Below are 19,002 nucleotides of genomic sequence, written 5' to 3' on the forward strand. Positions count from 1 at the left end.
TTAGCGATCTGCCAATCTTAACTTGACTTCCCTGTCAGGCTTCAGAAGACCAGTACTCGCTGGTTTTACTTCGTTAAGAGACTCGATCCAGAAGTTCCGCGACACCTGAGGGATACAAAAGTGATGTAAATATTAAAGGAACTGTATCACCGATTTTAGCCAAATTTAGTCATAGGAAATGTCCAACAAATTCGGTTACATATAAAAATAACCTCTTAAAACAGTAAAGGAACATTTCAATGACACAGCAAATACAATAGAAGGTACGGATGGCCAAAAGTGACGAAGATTGAAATGGATTGCGATATGGGTTTTTGAAATATTGTTGGGCTGAATAGTTTTCAAGGTTAGTCTCGTTTGCTTGTAACTTTAAATTATAACGCCTGGGGAAAACATTTGGTTGCAATGAAGCTATGGTTTTTCAAGAGGGGTTCCTATTATTCCCCGAGGGAAGATCCGACACGCACCTCAGACAGAAGCAGATGCATTTCAAGTTCAGCCACGCGGCGCCCTGTTAAACAAAAACAAAATATTAACACATCAAACTAGTTTAATCTTTAAAACACCTCAAAGATCCCAGACTTGCAACATTCTTTTGCATCGGTAACTATCTCCAACAACTACTGAATTATGGTTTAACCAAATACACTGCGATTCCTTAAAGTTTCAGCCGTACTTGAAAGTTTTTTTTTGGAAAAAAAGACCCTTTCTTCCCAGCAAAGATTTGTTAACTCCTCGTTGTACACCAAAAATAATACACTGGACACATAAGTTTTGTTAATGCACACTGTAGTTGTTTAATGTACATATTTTGCGTACCTCTTTACTTGAGCAACCCTTAAAAAAATACCATAAGGTGTGTTCGAAAAGTTTTGAAGGTCCTTTTAAATACCTGAATAACATTTTCCCCTGCCTTTTCCTAGACTTCAAATCGTGAAATCTCTACCCTTTGATACACTTCCAGGCTTTAAAAGGTACCCCTTTCGGGTGGAGTCTCCCCGAACTGTCCGGAGTCCCCCCCCCCCCCACCCGATTTCTACTGCAGTTGTCACTTGTCCATTGACCGGTAGCAGAAATTATTTTCTTATTTCGGACTTGTTGTTGTTGATGTTAAGATCTTTTAACAACTGTTTCAACGTTTAAATAAGGGCGCTATCAGTTGGGAATTTCCTGTATGTACAAAAAGACGCAGCCTGCTTTCTGTTGGAACGTAATAAAATGGAAAGAATAGTTGTTTAGTTCTCGATAGTAGCATAAACGGATAAAGAGAATACGGTGTGCTAGGAAGAGGTAAACTAGCGTTGTGTTAATGGTAAAGATAAACATATAAAGTAACTTTATTTATACGAAGTTTATATTCAAACTTGCCGCAATTTGTGGAATAAATATTTTAAACAAACATAATATAACACATTGCAGGTGGCTAATAAGTTGGTTATTCTTAAAAAGGGCATTGCCGAGGAGTTGAACCTGGCCACCCAGCCTTATCCCAGGGCGTTCTCGGCCCGGTCAAACCTGGACCCTACTATGAGCCGTGACAAGAGAGAGCGTCGGGATAAGAGAGAACGCCTAGGGAGTAGACTACTGGCCACCAAGAGCAAATCTGTTTAGTGAAAGGATGAAGGGCTTGAAACTGGGACCCGCGCCGTTACCACTGCCCCTTTTATTATTATGGCTTTTTTGTTTAACAATTGGTGTAGCACGTATTCTGTTGCCCCGCAACCAAAACAAGAATTGGCTAAACATTAAGGCCCGTTTACACAGGCGGTTTTTGTCGCGCAACTCAATGCAATTTTTGTCGTGGTGAAGTTGCATCAAGTCGTCGCGATATCGCGGCGACTTCATGCAACTTCGCCGCGATATCGCGCTGAAGTTGCATGAAATCTCCGCGATATCGCGGCTATAAAATCGCCATGAAATCGCCGCGAGTTTGCATATCGTGGCAAAGTTAGTGCATGAAGTCGCGGCGATATCGCAGGAGTTTCGAAACTGTTTGAAACTTGATGCAACTTCGGCGCGACAAAAATTGCATTGAGTTGCAATTGCGCGACAAAAATCGCCTGTGTAAACGGGCCTTTACTCTTATTTAACTTACTATTAAACAGGACTTTTTTAGGTGGAGGGTTTAAGTCCCTCTCCCCGGAAAAGGGGCATACATTGGAGAGATTAAGCATGACGTTATACGGCAAACGGCAAACGCGAACTTGCCTTTCGTTTTGTTAACTTTGACCGAATTTCTAAAATTTCTACCTTATAAAAATACGGAAAAAATCCCACATTCATGACAAACACGAAACTACTCATTTCTGTGTACGAACGCCAAACGGCAGAAGTTGAATTTTTGCCGTTCGAGGGAGAAATGAACGTCATGCTTAATCTCTCTAATGACCAGGAAATCTACGCTGACACATCAATAATGATGCCTTTCTTTTCAATCGAGCAATAAAGTATGTTACAACTTCATAAAACTTCAAATGACTTGAGAAACACTTAAAAGGTGGGTGGGCTGGGCAGGACTGGTTATGGCGGATGGCAACAAACCTATAAGAGCACATAGGAAGGAGACAAAAATAAAAACAAAACACAAGGTAAAAAGTGTTTATTAAAATTCAGGACGTACAACATCCTTTAAGATTATTTCATTTGCTGTTCCAGTTTCCTGGAAACGTTTCCTATATTTTGAAGTGTCTGAATTGATAGCTTGTAAAGGTTCTATAGTTGAACCGTATATACCTGCTTACGAAAAACTCTCCAAGCATCGCTTGGTTTGAAGTTCGAGTGACGTTTGCACCGCAAACGCGTGAAATTAGTCTCTCTTCGCAGGCGTTGTCTGATTCGTCACGCAATGTTTCTCCCCACCAAGGAGCGTTGCGTGACGCACCAAATAACAGCTGCGACGTAGAAATGTAAAAAAAAAAATTGAATGTGCACTATATTTCAAGCGTGAAGTCTCCTGCGATACACAAGTGGAACACAACACTCAGCATTTGTCATCTCTATAAGACGACACTAAGTACCGTATTTATTCGATTTAGCGCCCAACCTCGATTAAGCGCCCACCTCGAATAAGCGCCCACCCTGAAGGTAGGAAAAGTTAATAAGCGCCCAGCCTCGAATAAGCGCCCACCCCCACCCCCCTAAAAAGAGGGCACAAAAGAAGTCTTGATTATTATTGACTGATTAAGATAGAAATTGACTAAGTACTACTAAGGGACTACCCAGAAGGCCGAGTTTTCTTAGTATTTCACAGAAACGTTCAATGAACAGTTAAAATTCAGCTTTGGTATATCTTTACGTTTTTTGTTATAAATTGTTTTCTTGCAAAATAAACGTACTTCTTGTTAAAAATGGTGAAAATTTAAAAAGCGCCCAGCCTCGAATAAGCGCCCACCTCGAATAAGCGCCCACTCTAAAGGTCCAAAAATTTAATAAGCGCCCAGGGCGCTTAATCGAATAAATACGGTACCTATGAAATTGACGACAACTTCCTTGCACTTGCTTTACATGTGTACATGTGTAAACATGGTTGAACGTGCGTTACACGCGTACGCATTGCTTTGCGCTTACTTTACACTTGTGAACCAAGGCTTGTCTTGTTCGTCGCGTATGCAACAAAATTGACCTAACTATACATATACGATAATAAACGCTACTGGTATAAATCGCCAATAGAGGGCGACTTGGTGCAAGTCTAATACAAGAGGTTTCCCCTGTGATCCGGAATATCATTCGCAGTCTAATGCGACCGCACTCGATACTGGACATGATATCAAAATAAATAATTCAAGAAATTGCGACAATAAACTTTTATGGTCAGGCCAGCTATCCTGCGATATACAAAGTTTGCCATATATGGAAGTGCGCGCAAGAAGACTCGTCTGAGACCTTGCAAAGCACTGCACGTCACGAGTATATGACAATTTGTTGAATGATAAAACAATTATCCTGCCCTAACTTGTGAAATATCGTTAATAATATCATAGGTGACAAATTACTCCTTAATTTTGGCGCGAAATTTTAACGTTAATTTATAATTTCATATGTGAAATTATAAAATTGCCATGGAAACAAATTAGCGGCAAGATGGCGTCCGGGATAAAAGATATTTTAAAGCTTAAACTTTGTATATTTTCGCTTGAATTTCATCTTAGCCAGCTATATTTGAAACTTTTTGTCAACAGCAGAAAGGAATCTCTCAAAGGTTTTCTTCAGAGACTAAAAAACTTGCGAACTTAAGCTTTCAACTTTTCACGCTCGGAGTTCGCGATGCAGTATACCAGTCAAAAACCTAAGATTCCAAGCGTAATTTGTCACCTATGATATTAATATGAAATCAAATGTTATACTCGTGAAATTAGGAAATAATTTCACTTGCATTTTGTCAAAATTCTTATAATTTCCCTCGCCTTCGAGGGAAATTATAAGAATTTTGACAAAATGCGCTTGAAATTATTTCCTAATTTCACTCGTCACCATTTGATTACCCATACTAACACGGCTACATCAGCTTTATATTAGCTGCCTTTTTCACCGTGTATAAATAAATGCGATTGGCTGTTTGACTGATTGATTGATTGATTGATTGCACTAGGCGATATTTAGTAGCTAGTGAGTACAATGCATATGTATAATACAAAAAAAAAATGCAGATAAAAAAAGCTGATCGAGTTGACCTCTCATGCAACTTCTACTCTGTGCGTTTGATCTCTTAGCGATCTACCAATCTTAACTTGACTTCCCTGTCAGGCTTCAGAAGACCAGTACTCGCTGGTTTTACTTCGTTAAGAGACTCGATCCAGAAGTTCCGCGACACCTGAGGGATACAAAAGTGATGTAAATATTAAAGGGACTGTATCACCGATTTTAGCCAAATTTAGTCATAGGAAATGTCCAACAAATTCGGTTAAATATAAAAATAACCTCTTAAAACAGTAAAGGAACATTTCAATGACACAGCAAATACAATAGAAGGTACGGATGGCCAAAAGTGACGAAGATTGAAATGGATTGCGATATGGGTTTTTGAAATATTGTTGGGCTGAACAGTTTTCAAGGTTAGTCTCGTTTGCTTGTAACTTTAAATTATAACGCCTGAGGAAAACATTTGGTTGCAATGAAGCTATGGTTTTTCAAGAGGGGTTCCTATTATTCCCCGAGGGAAGATCCGACACGCACCTCAGACAGAAGCAGATGCATTTCAAGTTCAGCCACGCGGCGCCCTGTTAAACAAAAACAAAATATTAACACATCAAACTAGTTTAATCTTTAAAATCGGTAACTATCTCCAACAACTACTGAATTATGGTTTAACCAAATACACTGCGATTCCTTAAAGTTTCAGCCGTACTTGAAAGTTTTTTTTTGGAAAAAAGACCCTTTCTTCCCAGCAAAGATTTGTTAACTCCTCGTTGTACACCAAAAATAATACACTAGACACATAAGTTTTGTTAATGCACACTGTAGTTGTTTAACGTACATATTTTGCGTACCTAACATATCTACAGCTGAATATCCCTCAAAGAAAAACGCGATATCTTGAAAAGCGTATGTGTTCTTATTCTCAATAAGTTTCTTGGCATTAGTAAAATTCGGCGCAAGGAAAACATGTTGTATTTTTAGTGCAACATAATTATCCGTATTTTGTCGTCAGCATACATGTACTTACCGAGGCACATCCTGGTACCAAATCCAAATGGAAGCGTGGCAAACGGATGATACGGGGGCTTGTGTGAATCATCTCTCAGCCACCGTTCAGGTTTGTACTCCAGGGGATCATCAAACAGTTCTGGATCACGACCCATGACATAGAGAGGGGTACGGATCATTGTCTGTATGTCAGAAAAAGAAAATTAAAAAAAAAAAAAAAAACGCAATAAGCAGCAAAACGTACGGAAAAATTTCAGGAGGACAAAACGGAGCTGTTCCACAGAAAAGCTGTTCTTCATGTACTTCCCAGCTGGCCGAGAAAACGCACGATTTCTAGCGAACCAGTCATAAGATTTTTATGAAATTTTACATGGTTATACTTTAAAAAGCAAGAAAACTGCTGATTACAAAAAAACACGACCAGCCAGACGGGTTGAATTTTTTTCTCAGCCAGCTGGAAAGTGCATGAAGAACAGCTTTTCTGTGGAACAGCTACGTTTTGTCTTCCTGAAATTTATGGAATGAATGACCATGACAGTTTAGCCTTAATAGATGTCTTGTACAGGACGTGCAATTTTTCTCTCCAGGGCGAACCGAGGCAGCTTTTGAGTAACACGCATTCAACAATTCTTTGCAAACCTTTAGAAGTCTTGGGCAGCCTTAAAAAAATGTTAGGAAGAATTTGGTGTTAAAAACTGATTTTTAGTCAGAAGCATAGACTGACTTACGTTTGGGGGTATGCGATATCCTTTGATGACGATGTCTTCTTTAAGAAAGCGGGCATTTTCCCAGGCAACAGGAAACAACCTAGTATGAAGAAAATGAAACACTTTTTAAGGACAGAAATACGGTATGCCATGCAACTTAAAGGGACTATGTCATGGATTAAACAGATTTTTGAACCGCCGAAATTTTTATTTGTGACGCAGGAAACCTAAAAGTAATAGTCCATTTTTATTAAAAATTGCTATATTAAAGCACTGAAACTGTTTATGAGCATATTTGGTTGCGGATGGCTCGGATGGAAACGGATTGCAATTTGAAAAAGTGAGGCAAACGTTTTCAAGTTGTTTCCGCGCGTCTTCGATATATCGATATTTATAGCGCTAGCTTGATTTCTATCCGCAAATTAAGGTTATATACTCCTCTAAATGTTCAAAGATAATGTTTATTTAGGTCAGAGTTGCCTACCACTAATTTCAGAACAGTTAAGACCAAAAATCTGCGAAATCCCCGATAGTCCCTTTAACTGTGAAATGGATTGCGAGGTCTTCCGCCTAGTAGTGTACCACTGGTTTCTCAAAAGTGACTCAAAAGTGCTTTCTTCCTTCAGTGGATAAAATTGTAAACAGTTCAGGCTGTAAACCTTTAGGTCAGCCATTAGGTAGAAAAGAAACCTGATGCAGTTTGTTTCCGCCAGAAGTCTTTTTATTTTGAGAAAAATAAGAAATATCTACTTCTGCCATCAACGCTTGGTTTTTGTTGAGCGGCGTTCTTTAAAGATAACAAGTTAAGTAGAAGATATTACACGGCAGCGCGAAGATATAGATTTTATTTTCTAGAGGTAAAAACAATATTTTACGAATAAGCGCTACGAATGAGTAAAATATTGCTTATACCACGACAAGATTAATTTCATCCCTTCAAGCCACCGTGTGATTTTCTTTTTATTATAATGGACAAATATCACGAATTGAGTAAAAGTTAAATGAAACAACCGTGCAAAGGCGGCAAAAATTCGCCACTACGGTCCCGGATGTAGTTCCAGTTAAACAGTCGCGTCTATGTTATAAACTTAGTTGTTATGTTTTTTTTTTTGGTATGAAAGTTGTTTACTGACAAAGGGAGCTCATATTATAACCTTGTGTAAAATTAAAGATTCCAGTTTTCTGTCCATGATTTCGATAATAGTAAAACATGGTTTAAGTAAACATAAACACCCTTATGTAACAGACCTACAGAAACTTTGATGTTAGCCATTAATTTGAAAAATTCGACAAAAATCCACAAGCGTCTTTCTATACCCTCCAAACGGATGACCTTTGTAGTCCCGACTTTTTTTTGTGAGATACATGTACATTGTACGTATGCATCTTCAAGTTTGTTCTACAGGCAGCACAACCACCATAGAAAAATGAAACGCGCTAGTGAGAGAATTTTGTGTACTTTCCCAAGGGAGGAGAAGTCTTAAATTCACCAGAGAGGTAGCCTGTTCCAGGCATTTAGTTGGTTCAGTTGCGGAGCGGCGCGAAAACGGGATAAGCGCGAAGAGGGACAAAAAAATGGCTAGGTCACCCTCGTCTGTCAGTTTTTACTCGCTGTTTCTCACACTACTCCCAACTAACCGAACGCCTGGAAGAGGCTACCAGGAAGGGGAATAACATAATTATCAGCTCTTGAGGTTGGGTTCCGTACCATGTCTGTTACAGAAACGTGTACACGTTTCGTTTGTGTGAACAGAGCGTAAGTGGTGATGTGACAGGCGAGTTGTAACTGTACCTTAGAGTCTCCTTGATGCAGCCTCTAAGGAACGGCATTTTCTGCAATGTGGCTGGAGTGGCAAGTTCATCAGGTTGGAGAACTGAGCTTACCTCCTCGTAAAGCTGTCTTTGCACGTCAGGGTTTTTTGCAAGCATGTACAACGTCCACAGGGAGGTGTTTGAGGTCTGCAGAATACAACTAGATAAATAAATTTTATATAAGAATGTATGGTAAAGTTAGTTACAATACCTTAGTTAGAATTTAGTTAGAATACCTACCCCTCGGGGGCACTCTGATACAGGTGTATATAAGCTATATGCAACAGAGTAATATGCTGCTGTGAAGGGTATAGTTTTCAAGCAGTTTAGCCCGGGATAGGGTATACCTTATTATAGGAATATAACGAAGCATTTTAACAACGCGAACAAAATGTACGCGTAATAAAATTAACGCGAATTGTCGAAAATTTATGTTAACATGCATTTAATTAACGCGAATTCTCGTGTGGTGTGTGCTTACATGCAGTTAATTAACGCGAATTTGATGCGTAGTAATTTTTATAGCAACCTGCGCTATTTAAAAGACAAAACAGCAACGTCCAACAACAGAACTTGAGGTTTCATTCGGATAAACCATACACGACAAAGATACTTAAACAGACCAAATAGTGACTAATATTAAATAAATGGATCTAGGGATGAAATACATCCCATCCTGGCGCTTTTCACTGCCTCTGTTATTCCTGCAGCTTTGACGGAGAAGTAGATGTCGTTTAAACATAATTGTTTTGGAAATTAAGGTGTCTTAAAATAACAATGCTGGAAAATAATGTGATTTTGATTAAAAATGACGTAAATTAAGGTACATGAAATTAACGCGAATTTCTGAAATTCGCGTTAATTACATGTATCGTAAATTTCCTATAATAAGGTAAAAATCGGAGAGTTTTTGTTTAGTATAGGGTATTATTTGCCGTGAAACTGGTCAGTGGTGTGAAGAAATAAGTTTAGAATAAGAATAAAAACTAGGAAGGGAAAGAGGCTTTCCCAAAACGTAAATAAAATCATCGTGACAACATTGTTGACAAATGGTTTCCATTTTTTACAACAATTATAGTGATACAGTTCTTAAAAAAAGCAAGTCTTGAAAAGGGTAGGGATTTTCGGTGTCTAGTCAAGTGTCAAAATAAGCTGAACGTGATCTGGTATAGGGTAAGTGTTTCAGAGTCCAAGCGGCACATCCCCACCCCAAAATATACAGGGGGAGAGTGGGGAGGCTTTATGCATGTACATACAGGCAATAATAGTGGGTTAACCTTGGCGGCTTCAAGGGCCGTTGCTGTTTCATGGGAAGAAATTTCAAAGTTTCCTAAGCATCATGTGACTAATAGGGAAGGCTAAACTATGACTTCATACCGTTTCCACAGCTGCCATCAATATTTCAACCAAGTTTGCTGTTATCTCGGAAGAACTTATATCATCTCTGCTGATAAGAAAGGTCAAGAACTCAGCGGCATCCTCATCATTGAAGTCTCCATTTTCCAGTTTTTCTCGAATTTCATTCAACCTGTTTTCAATACACTTGTCGCCAAAGTCGTACAAGACATCCATACCATCATAGAACTGCTGAATCATCTTCAATCTGTAGAATTTGTCAACCCAAACAGGAATGAGGAAAACCTTAAAGTGGTACTATGATCAAAATTTTACCTTCCCTTTTCTCTTCGGTTTTTGAAAGTACTTACATTAAATAGTAACCTTGCCAAATTTTAAGTTCAAATTCGAATTGGAAGACCACTTATTTCACGCGTAAACTTCGGCTTTGGCTTGCCGCCATTACTAGATTCAAAAATGTCCGAGGACCAAATAGAGATCTGGAACTAGTTGGGGCGAGAGCATGCTGACGTCATATGCGCATCAACAAAATGACTGCTTCGAAGGCTGGAGTGCTGGATCTGGAAAAACATTGGTTTTCTTTTTAATCTGTAGTGATGTAGAAGCCGTATCTACTGCGCAAATGTTTTTTAAACATATTTCAAGGCATCTCCAGGTCACTTTTGCACAACATAGTGGCAGAAAACAACTCAAGAGGCGGAATTTCGTGATATCTTAACTCGCCCGAACCACGCAAGATGAATATAATAGATCGTCTGATAACTTTGAGGGAAACTTGTACTCTTGGAAATGCTTTATAGATATTTCTCCCTGCAACCATTGTGAGGTAAACTTCTTCAACTATCCAAGGGAAGTGAATAGAATAGAACGCTTCGAATTATCTACAGTGAGTTTACTGTATTCGCTACTTCTTAGAAGCAAAACATTTTGGGTGAGTGGCGTAATTTACTTCTGTTGCTCAAGCACTTGTGTTCTAGAATAGTCATTTTTAAATTAAATGTAAATACTTCATGTCAAAAAAGGTAATTTTTGGGCAAATCGGCCTATATGTTTCTGAATTATATCCTCTATTGTACAAATAAACTTAAATAAATTCGCACGAGACGGTACATTATGTGAAAGTACATACAGAAGGATGCAAAGCTTAGCAATATCTTTTTACTGTGAGAATGTTTCCATTGTAGTCCTCTGTATACTCTGCGGTCAACTCACCAGCACGTATTCAGTGTTGGTCACTTGTTTATTTCTGCCATGCAATGTAAAACACTACAGTAGGACTAGGACTGTACTTCATTGTGCACTTAGAATAGTATTAAATAAAATAAAATCCGGATAGCATGTATATACTCAGTAAATCTTTTTTATATTTAAGTACAACAGGGGCCATGAGCTATAATTATGACCTGTGCCAATCACTTATGCTGTGTGCAACAGAGCACTGTTGATATCCTAGCTACACTTTATTTTGAGTTTGCGATATATTTATTTTTTGGCATGCTCTTTTTGTTCATAATTTGAGAATGTAGTAGCCAACAATAAATCATGTGAATGTGCCAGAGAACTCCTGAGCTGCTGATCCATCATAATTTCTCTAACACATGTACAGTCAAATCTGTATCATAAATACAAATGTTGTATTGATTGAGGTGCAGTGGCCTAAGTGTAAGTTGTCGGACTCTGGATCAAGCAGTTCAGGTGTGAACTCTTACTGGTGTCATTGTGCTTGTTCTCGGGCAAGACTACTCTCATGGTGCCTTTGATGAACCTTTACTTTCATCTTATCCAGGGGGGAAGTAGAAATACTCCTGGTTGCTTAATCCTACTTAGCCAGGATAAGCTTGCTTGATGGGCAACTAGACTTGCATGCAGACCTTGCCTTTTTGTAACAAGGGGATAATTATGAGGTCACACAGGACCCTTGCAACCATTATATGCGTATTTATTTAAAGAGTATACACGAACTGCGAAGCCGACAACAAATACAGTCAAACCTGTACCATAAATAAAAATGTTGTCATAGTAATGGGGTAGTTGTATTGATTAAGGTGCGGTGACCTAATGGTCAGACTCTGAATCGAGCTGTTCAGATGTGAGCCCAGAACAGTGTCATTACATGTATGTGGGGGGAGTGGGGAGGTTAAACCTGATATGCTTTGGCCTGATGGGCAAGTAGGCTTGCATGCAGACTTTGCCTTTTTGCATCAAGGGAGCAATTTTGAAGCACATTTATGGGAATTAACCCCTTATGAAAGGAGAAACTGTCTCCAATAGGGTGTCTGTTTATTTAGGGTGGTACTTGGAGCTGGCTTGTTTACAGTCACATTAAGTTGACACAAGATTAGTCCCAAAATTGAACTCTCAATTTCATACACATACTGCAGATGCACAATGTACTGCCAGTGATATTCTCTAGAAAGAGCCACTGTCATATTGCATATGATACCATATTTTCTTGAGTAGACGCCAGACCCCGACTCAATGTGGGCTTCATTTAAATGCCGGTTCAAAACTGGAAACGTTTGATCAAGGTCCCAGTGTTTGTTCGAGGTCCAGGTGTTTCCGTTTATGAACTTAAAACTTTATACCCTTAACATTATTTACTTGTTCCCATGTTGTGATAAAAATAACTAAAACAAAATCACGGGGCCAAGAGAAAAACAAATGGGTGAAATGAATAAGAAAAACTACTCCTACCAGTTTTGCTGCTACTTGTGGGCCAGTTTCATAACATTATCAGTAAATAGAGTGAAGGACTCTATACAGCATTCAAATGGTTTTCTTATTTTAAGAAACAGGAATACTGAATGCTGGCTGAAGCTGGATGTCTGAAGTGTTTTAAAAGACTTAGTTTTTAAAGGTTTATTACCTGTATTGTAGTCAAGGAAGGTAAAACTGTATAAAATTCAAGGAACTAAATCCATTGATCACCTGCACCATCTTGTTGACTTAAATTTTTCTGTACAAATTTTACATTATTTCATGTAAATAAAGCTTTTTTCGGAATAAACAGCTGAGATATATTTTAAGCCCATGGCGTGTATGATAGATTACAAGAACATGAAGAATAAAAACAACAGTTAAAATCATTTCAATCCTTCGCAAACGGCAATAGCAACCTACATGTATTTGCAGCTCTATTAATTCAAACATTGCAGACATTTTACTATTCAATTACGTTGTTCTCATCATACCATGTATTCAAACGAACGTATTCCATGAATCGCCGTTCCTCTTCGTTTTTCGAGGCTTCTTCGATCGTTGCTTCGATTGGACAAGAAGACGGCAGCTTCGTTGTAGGCATACAGCGCCGAAACCTCATCGAATGAAATAAATATTGAAGTATTTGCATACAAACATTGCCCTTTAGACCGACGGAAAACGGCTTTAAATTCTCATTATAAGAAACGATACCGCTAAATTGCAATGTCTCTTCGTTGCGGCTCTCTTCGGTTTTGCCACCGGGCAAACTAGACGAAGAATTTGTCGAAGAAATATCTTTTATAACCCTGTAATTCTCAGTATATTCTCTCTTGGAACACTCGAAGCTCGAAGCGACGATGCGCATATGACGTCACGAACCAACTCATGCGTAAATCCGCTTTTCAGTACAGTCGCTGGCTCACTTTAGACGTCCGAGTAATGGCGGACGGGTTTTCCACGATTTTCGGCAAGCTATTTCAAGGCTTATATCGCTCGCAACGTTCTAAATTTCTAGCGCGCTAGTTAAATTTAGCCTTATTGAACAAATTGACTTTAGAAAAAGACGAAAAGAAAAACAAAAATTTTGGTCATAGTAGCACTTTAAGAAACAGAACAAACAACTCTTCGACAGCAGTGATAAATTTCGCTGCTTCCACAGAGGGTGACTTATCAAAGGATCCAAATCTTGTTTCAAACAGGACCGTCCCAATTGCTGCAATTTTAAAAATATAACACCTGGCTTAGTGTTAACTCAGTAGTGTAGCTGCTCTAGAAAGCTAATTATTCTACTGATCCTCTAGACTAGTGTAAAAAAAGACAGGGCAGATCGCAAAATGACCTGGAGGAGGAGTCACACAGAGAGAGAGCAGGAATCGATGAGATGGTAGGCCTGGAGGGTCCCAACAATATCGGTGCAGACCAAGATGGATGGATGGCTTTTTTGAATTTAGAACTCAAGTGTCCTCCGGCGCACAAAAAGAATAAGAGTAAGAGGCTCAGTGTGTAGCAGTTGCTATAATTGTTGTTGTTGTTGTTTTTTTTTTTTTGGGGGGGGGGGGGGTGGGGGGGCTAGGGACACTGTTCATGCTGTTTGTTCTAGATACTGTTTTCTCAAAAGGTAGAGAACATTCATTTGAGAACATAAGAATTGTGAACTCCAAACTTAAACTAAAATGGCAGTGAATTGATCCATTTAACTGATTCCTGAGACTTGCTGGGTTGTTGCTAAATACTTAGATGCATTATTCATTTTCTGGTTGGGGCCAGGGTAGAGGGGATTGGGAGGGGGGGGGGGGGTATGTTAAACTCCACACCACAAGTTTTTCCCACATTCCCACACACTGTTGTGTCCCTTTAATCCACTCACTTTTCAAGAGACATTCATATTAATTATTTATTAATTACATGTACACTCACATTCCAAAGACCATTTGAAGAGTTCTTGTTGAATGTTGGGAACTACTCCATCGCCATCTCGAGTCTGCTTCATCCGGGATAAGAGATCAGTTATGACGTCACTCAACTGCTGTGAGTATTCACCGATAACTTTTGGTTTCAACATCTTCATGTTCAAGATGCGACGGACCTTGAACCACTCTTCTCCTTGTCTGCATTATCAAAACAACAATTAAAACAACTCAATTACGGTCATTTTTGTCCCCAGAGCCACTTGACCCTCTTAGCTGGCAGTCCTTGGGGTACAAGCAACAAGTGGCTCTGGGGACAGGTGTGTGTTGTACATGTGTAATGGCACAGTGGTGAGAGCACCCTCCCAATGTGGCCTGGGTTTATTCCGTACTGGGAATCATAACTATGTGAGTCGAGTTTGTTGGTTCTAATGGCATTAATCCTCCTTCAACAAGAACAACACTTCTACATTCCAATTCGTTTGGAATCTAAGCCCTGGCTACAGGGCAAGACTGTTTTGTGCAAACATCTTCAAACAAAGGCAATTTAATTTCATTGAATTAGAGATTCAGCAGAAATTATGTAAGTTGTTAGGCATGGGTATCAACAGCTACATGTAAAACCTGTCATTTGGCCTATCTCTTGCCCAGTTAAGACAAATAGAACTTTTTGCAGTCAACAAATAAAACTTCCATTTAGTAAAAGAACATAAACATCAGAGTCTGTTCTTCCTGGTTACAAAATTAAGGCGAGAAATGTAATGAGAGTGTTACAGCAGCTAGTAGTAAAACCAAGAACGCCAGAATGCCAAACACCCAAATACTAAAACCCAGAACACTCGAAAGAACCGGTACATATCGGAATTCTAAACACGGAACAAACACACAAAAATGATTGAAGCAAGAAATATAATTGTGTTACCCTTACAAATATAAAGAGCTAACCGTAAACAGGCTAACCAAAAGTGCATTGTAGGCTAACCACAGTGAATAGTTAAGACTAACCGGAGTGCATTGTAGGGTAACCAAAGTGAATAGTAGGCTAACCGAAGTGAATAGTTAAGGCTAACCGGAGTGAATAGTAGGCTAACCGAAGTGAATAGCAGGCTAACCAAAGTGCATTGTAGGCTAACCAAAGTGCATAGTAGGCTAACCGGAGTGCATTGTGGGCTAACTGAAGTGCATTGTAGGCTAACCAAAGTGTATAGTAGGCTAACTGGAGTGCATACATGCCCAGGGGGGTACTCGAAGTATATGTTGTGGTTTAATTTTTTCTTTGGTTTAAAATTTTTCAAACCAGTTTGATTTTTATTTTTCATTGTCTTATGTTCATTAACATAATCTGAAACAAAGGGAAATAAAAATCAAACTGGTTTGAAAAATTTTAAACCAAAGAAAAAATTAAACCACAACATATACATGACAGGGGGGTCTGAAGTATTTTTTTGGGTTGAAAATTTACTTATCAATAAGTATTTTTAAAACATTTCACAATAAAAATTCACGGTAAAAGTAAGCGACGTTTCGACCGATCTTCGGTCATTATCAAGCAAAGTGTATGAAATAAAATTTGCATAGATATATATATATATAGCTACAAAGAGGTAAAAATGTTTGAGAAATATGAATGAAGTAAAAATATGTAAAAATGTAAGTAAAAAGAATTTACAACGTTGTTGCTAAAAACAAAAGGCATGCAAGGCTAATAAATAAAAAAAATATTAAAAATATTAAAAAAAATATTTAAAAACTTTTGCACGTATAGAGGCAGATGGTACATTGAGACTAGGTCTCAGTTCGTGAATTTAATATTTTTTATTTAGCTTGATAATGACTGAAGATCGGTTGAAACGTCGCTTACTTTTACCGTTTCAGTGAAAATAGGCAGCGCGTGCCGCCTAGTATTCCAGAATAGTTTTGATTAACGGCGAACAGACTTTTGACAGGTTCACGTGTTCACGGTTGGATGATTTCCCATATTCAAATTGAATTTGAATGTTTGAAACAAATAATGCAATCTGTTCGCCGTTAATCAAAACTTTTCTGGAATACCAGGCGGCACGCGCTGACTATTTTCACTGTAATTTTATTGTGAAAATTTACACCCTCGGTATTTTTTTGGGTCAAAAGATCTGTCATGTATTTTTTAGGTCTTAAAAAAATGTGTGTATTTTTTTGGGTCTTATCTCCGAGCGAACTTTTCGTTTCGGGTTTCCATTGCGATAAGTGGATCAGAAAAATATTCCTTCGCACTTTTTTCAGCGACGTGCATAAGAAAGTTCTGCTTAATTGAATAAATCAGTATTGAGGTATAAGTCTTGTATTTTTTGGGGTTGGAAATTTTGATGCCAGGTATTTTTTTGGGTCTTAAATTTCAGGCTTGTGTGAAGTTTTTGGGTTTGCAATACAGTATGAAGCTCTGTCGGACCCCTCGTCATGTATACTTCAAGTACCCCCCTGGGCATACATGTAGTAGGCTAACCGAAGTGCATTGTAGGCTAACCAAAGTGCATAGTAGGCTAACCAGAGTGCATAGTAGGCTAACCAAAGTGCATAGTAGGCTAACCGGAGTGCATAGTAGGCTAACTGAAGTGCATTGTAGGCTAACCAAAGTGCATAGTAGGCTAACCGGAGTGCATAGTAGGCGAACCGAAGTGCATTGTAGGCTAACCGAAGTGCATAGTAGGCTAACTGAAGTGCATTGTAGGCTAACCAAAGTGCATAGTAGGCTAACCGGAGTGCATAGTAGGCTAACTGAAGTGCATTGTAGGCTAACCAAAGTGCATTGTAGGCTAACTGAAGTGCATTGTAGGCTAACCAAAGTGCATTGTAGGCTAACCGGAGTGCATAGTAGGTTAACTGAAGTGCATTGTAGGCTAACCAAAGTGCATAGTAGGCTAACCGGAGTGCATAGTAGGCTAACCGGAGTGCATAGTAGGCGAACCAAATTGCATATTAGGCTAACCGAAGTGCATTGTGGGCTAACTGAAGTGCATAGTAGGCTAACCAAAGTGCATAGTAGACTAACCCGAGTGCATAGTAGGCTAACCGAGGACTAACATGTTGTCAAGTCAAAAACCCCAACTGGGACAGCTAATTGGGACTGTATAAAGGCAAAGGTCTCACATCAGCTACCCTGGGTATGCCTGGAGAGTGGTTTGCCACTCTTGGATTTGACTCTGATACAAAACATTTCTGGCTTTCAGGTTTTAGTATTCCAGCGTTCTAGGGTTCCAATGTTGCGGCTTTTAGTACTACCCTGTCACAGCTATTCACATGTAATTCCCTGGCCAGTGAAAAATGACATTATGTTTTATATAAACCAAAACAATTAGAGGATGACAAAAACTACCATTCAGTGGCATAAAATCAATAAACTTCAAATACATGAGTTACCACCCCTCTCCCCCACTTTCTAGGACCTGTCCCAACATGAGCAGAGGACGTGCATGGCGTCACGAGTAATCCCATCTCTGCAGGGGGTAGATGAAAAAATTGACTCACAAACTACATCAACGCGCGATAAACAGAAAGAAAATACTTACAAGCTGAACACTCCTTCGGCTTGTTTTCTGTCTTGCTTGTACTTCATCCATAATGGAAACAGCGGTTCTCGTTGTGGATATTTTCCTTCGTGACGAAACAAGTACTGTACATCGTCGGGATTAGAGATTGTGACTGTTTCGTAATCAAGGATTTTTTCATGATAAATCTCTCCATACTGTTGAACCCGCTGATGCTGAATATCGTGCATTCTTGTGTGACCTTTGTCACGGACGTAGCCGAAAAGCGTTCCAACGACAGGCAATCCCTTCGGACCTGGCATTTCGCTGAACGATTTCTCCTCCGCCGTGCCTTCCACGGCTTGAGTCTGTTGTAAGCGGATCAAACTCTGCGGGAGGATTTGTAAAGGCTGTTTATATCTCTGGAGACCTCGAAAGGCTAGAGATGGACGCATTACGAACCTAAATGCCATGATTTAGCGATATCAGAGTTCATGTACTTTTGACAGGAAAAAGACTTTCACCGCTCTACAAATCACAACAAACAGTTGACCGAGGAAGACTGGTGACCAGCAAAGATTGCGCGCGCAGAACCGCGCGACGTGTAAAGTGGAACGTGGCTTTGGTTGACGTCAATGCATGACCGTCGCATGACCGGCCGTAGTCACTTGAATGATCTACAAGTAGTTAGCCAAGAGTAGGACTTGGCCCATTGTGTCCCTATAAAATGAAGTCCTGCATATTATGCCAAACATTATGCCGAGGATCGGGTAGAGCTCCAGGGCTTGGCCCAGAAAAGTAGGGCTCCAAGGCTCCACGTCTCCAAACATTAATTAGGACTCCGAGATCGGCGACAAGCGTTTTCAGGGCTCCACACTCAACAACAAAATAATGTTAGGGCTCCAAGCAGCTAAAAGGGGCCCTGGGTGGAAAGAGGCGCTGTGAGAGTAAAGTGCCTTGAGCCGAGCCTGGGGCACGAGGAAAAAGTAACTCTGGGGACACATGATTTGAGTGGCAAGTTTTTTTAAATAAAGACAATTTAAAACTAGCCAATCAAATTAATCGTTTAAATTCCCTTTCAACAAACGGATTTTACTAACTCAGCTAAGAGGGACAAGCGTCTCAGGGGTCGCGAATGTGCATTACCCTGGCAGGGCTCGAAACCGGACCGCTCGATCCGGAGGTCCCGGGTTTAAATCCTCCTCCCTGCCACTAGAGGGTTTTGTCTTCGGTTGTCCCGAAATCAACTATTCCGCGCTTAGTAAATAGCCAACTGGCCAGCCTCCTGCCAGTTGGGATTTTAACAAATTTCTGTTCTATTTGCACTATTTTTCATTTGTTTGCTTTTTTACAGTGTGGACAATTTGCACA

At 39.5% G+C, this 19,002-nt stretch overlaps 1 protein-coding gene across 1 annotated transcript; it reads right to left on the reverse strand.

Annotated features, from left to right (window-relative positions):
• Nucleotides 1-4,480: 4,480 nt before the first annotated feature.
• Nucleotides 4,481-18,196, reverse strand: LOC144649585 (cytochrome P450 10-like). The gene is made up of 9 exons (XM_078509099.1): nt 17,674-18,196; nt 14,139-14,329; nt 13,322-13,434; nt 9,543-9,806; nt 8,146-8,312; nt 6,375-6,453; nt 5,666-5,828; nt 5,176-5,219; nt 4,481-4,813 (listed from the first exon to the last, which is right to left on the reverse strand). The coding sequence occupies exons 1-9, from the start codon at nt 18,102-18,104 to the stop codon at nt 4,709-4,711; spliced, it is 1,557 nt and encodes a 518-aa protein (XP_078365225.1). The 5' UTR covers nt 18,105-18,196; the 3' UTR covers nt 4,481-4,708.
• Nucleotides 18,197-19,002: the final 806 nt, after the last annotated feature.

Source organism: Oculina patagonica, chromosome 4 (assembly GCF_052425735.1).
Source record: "Oculina patagonica isolate OP01 chromosome 4, crgOcupat, whole genome shotgun sequence".
Taxonomy (NCBI): domain Eukaryota; kingdom Metazoa; phylum Cnidaria; class Anthozoa; order Scleractinia; family Oculinidae; genus Oculina; species Oculina patagonica.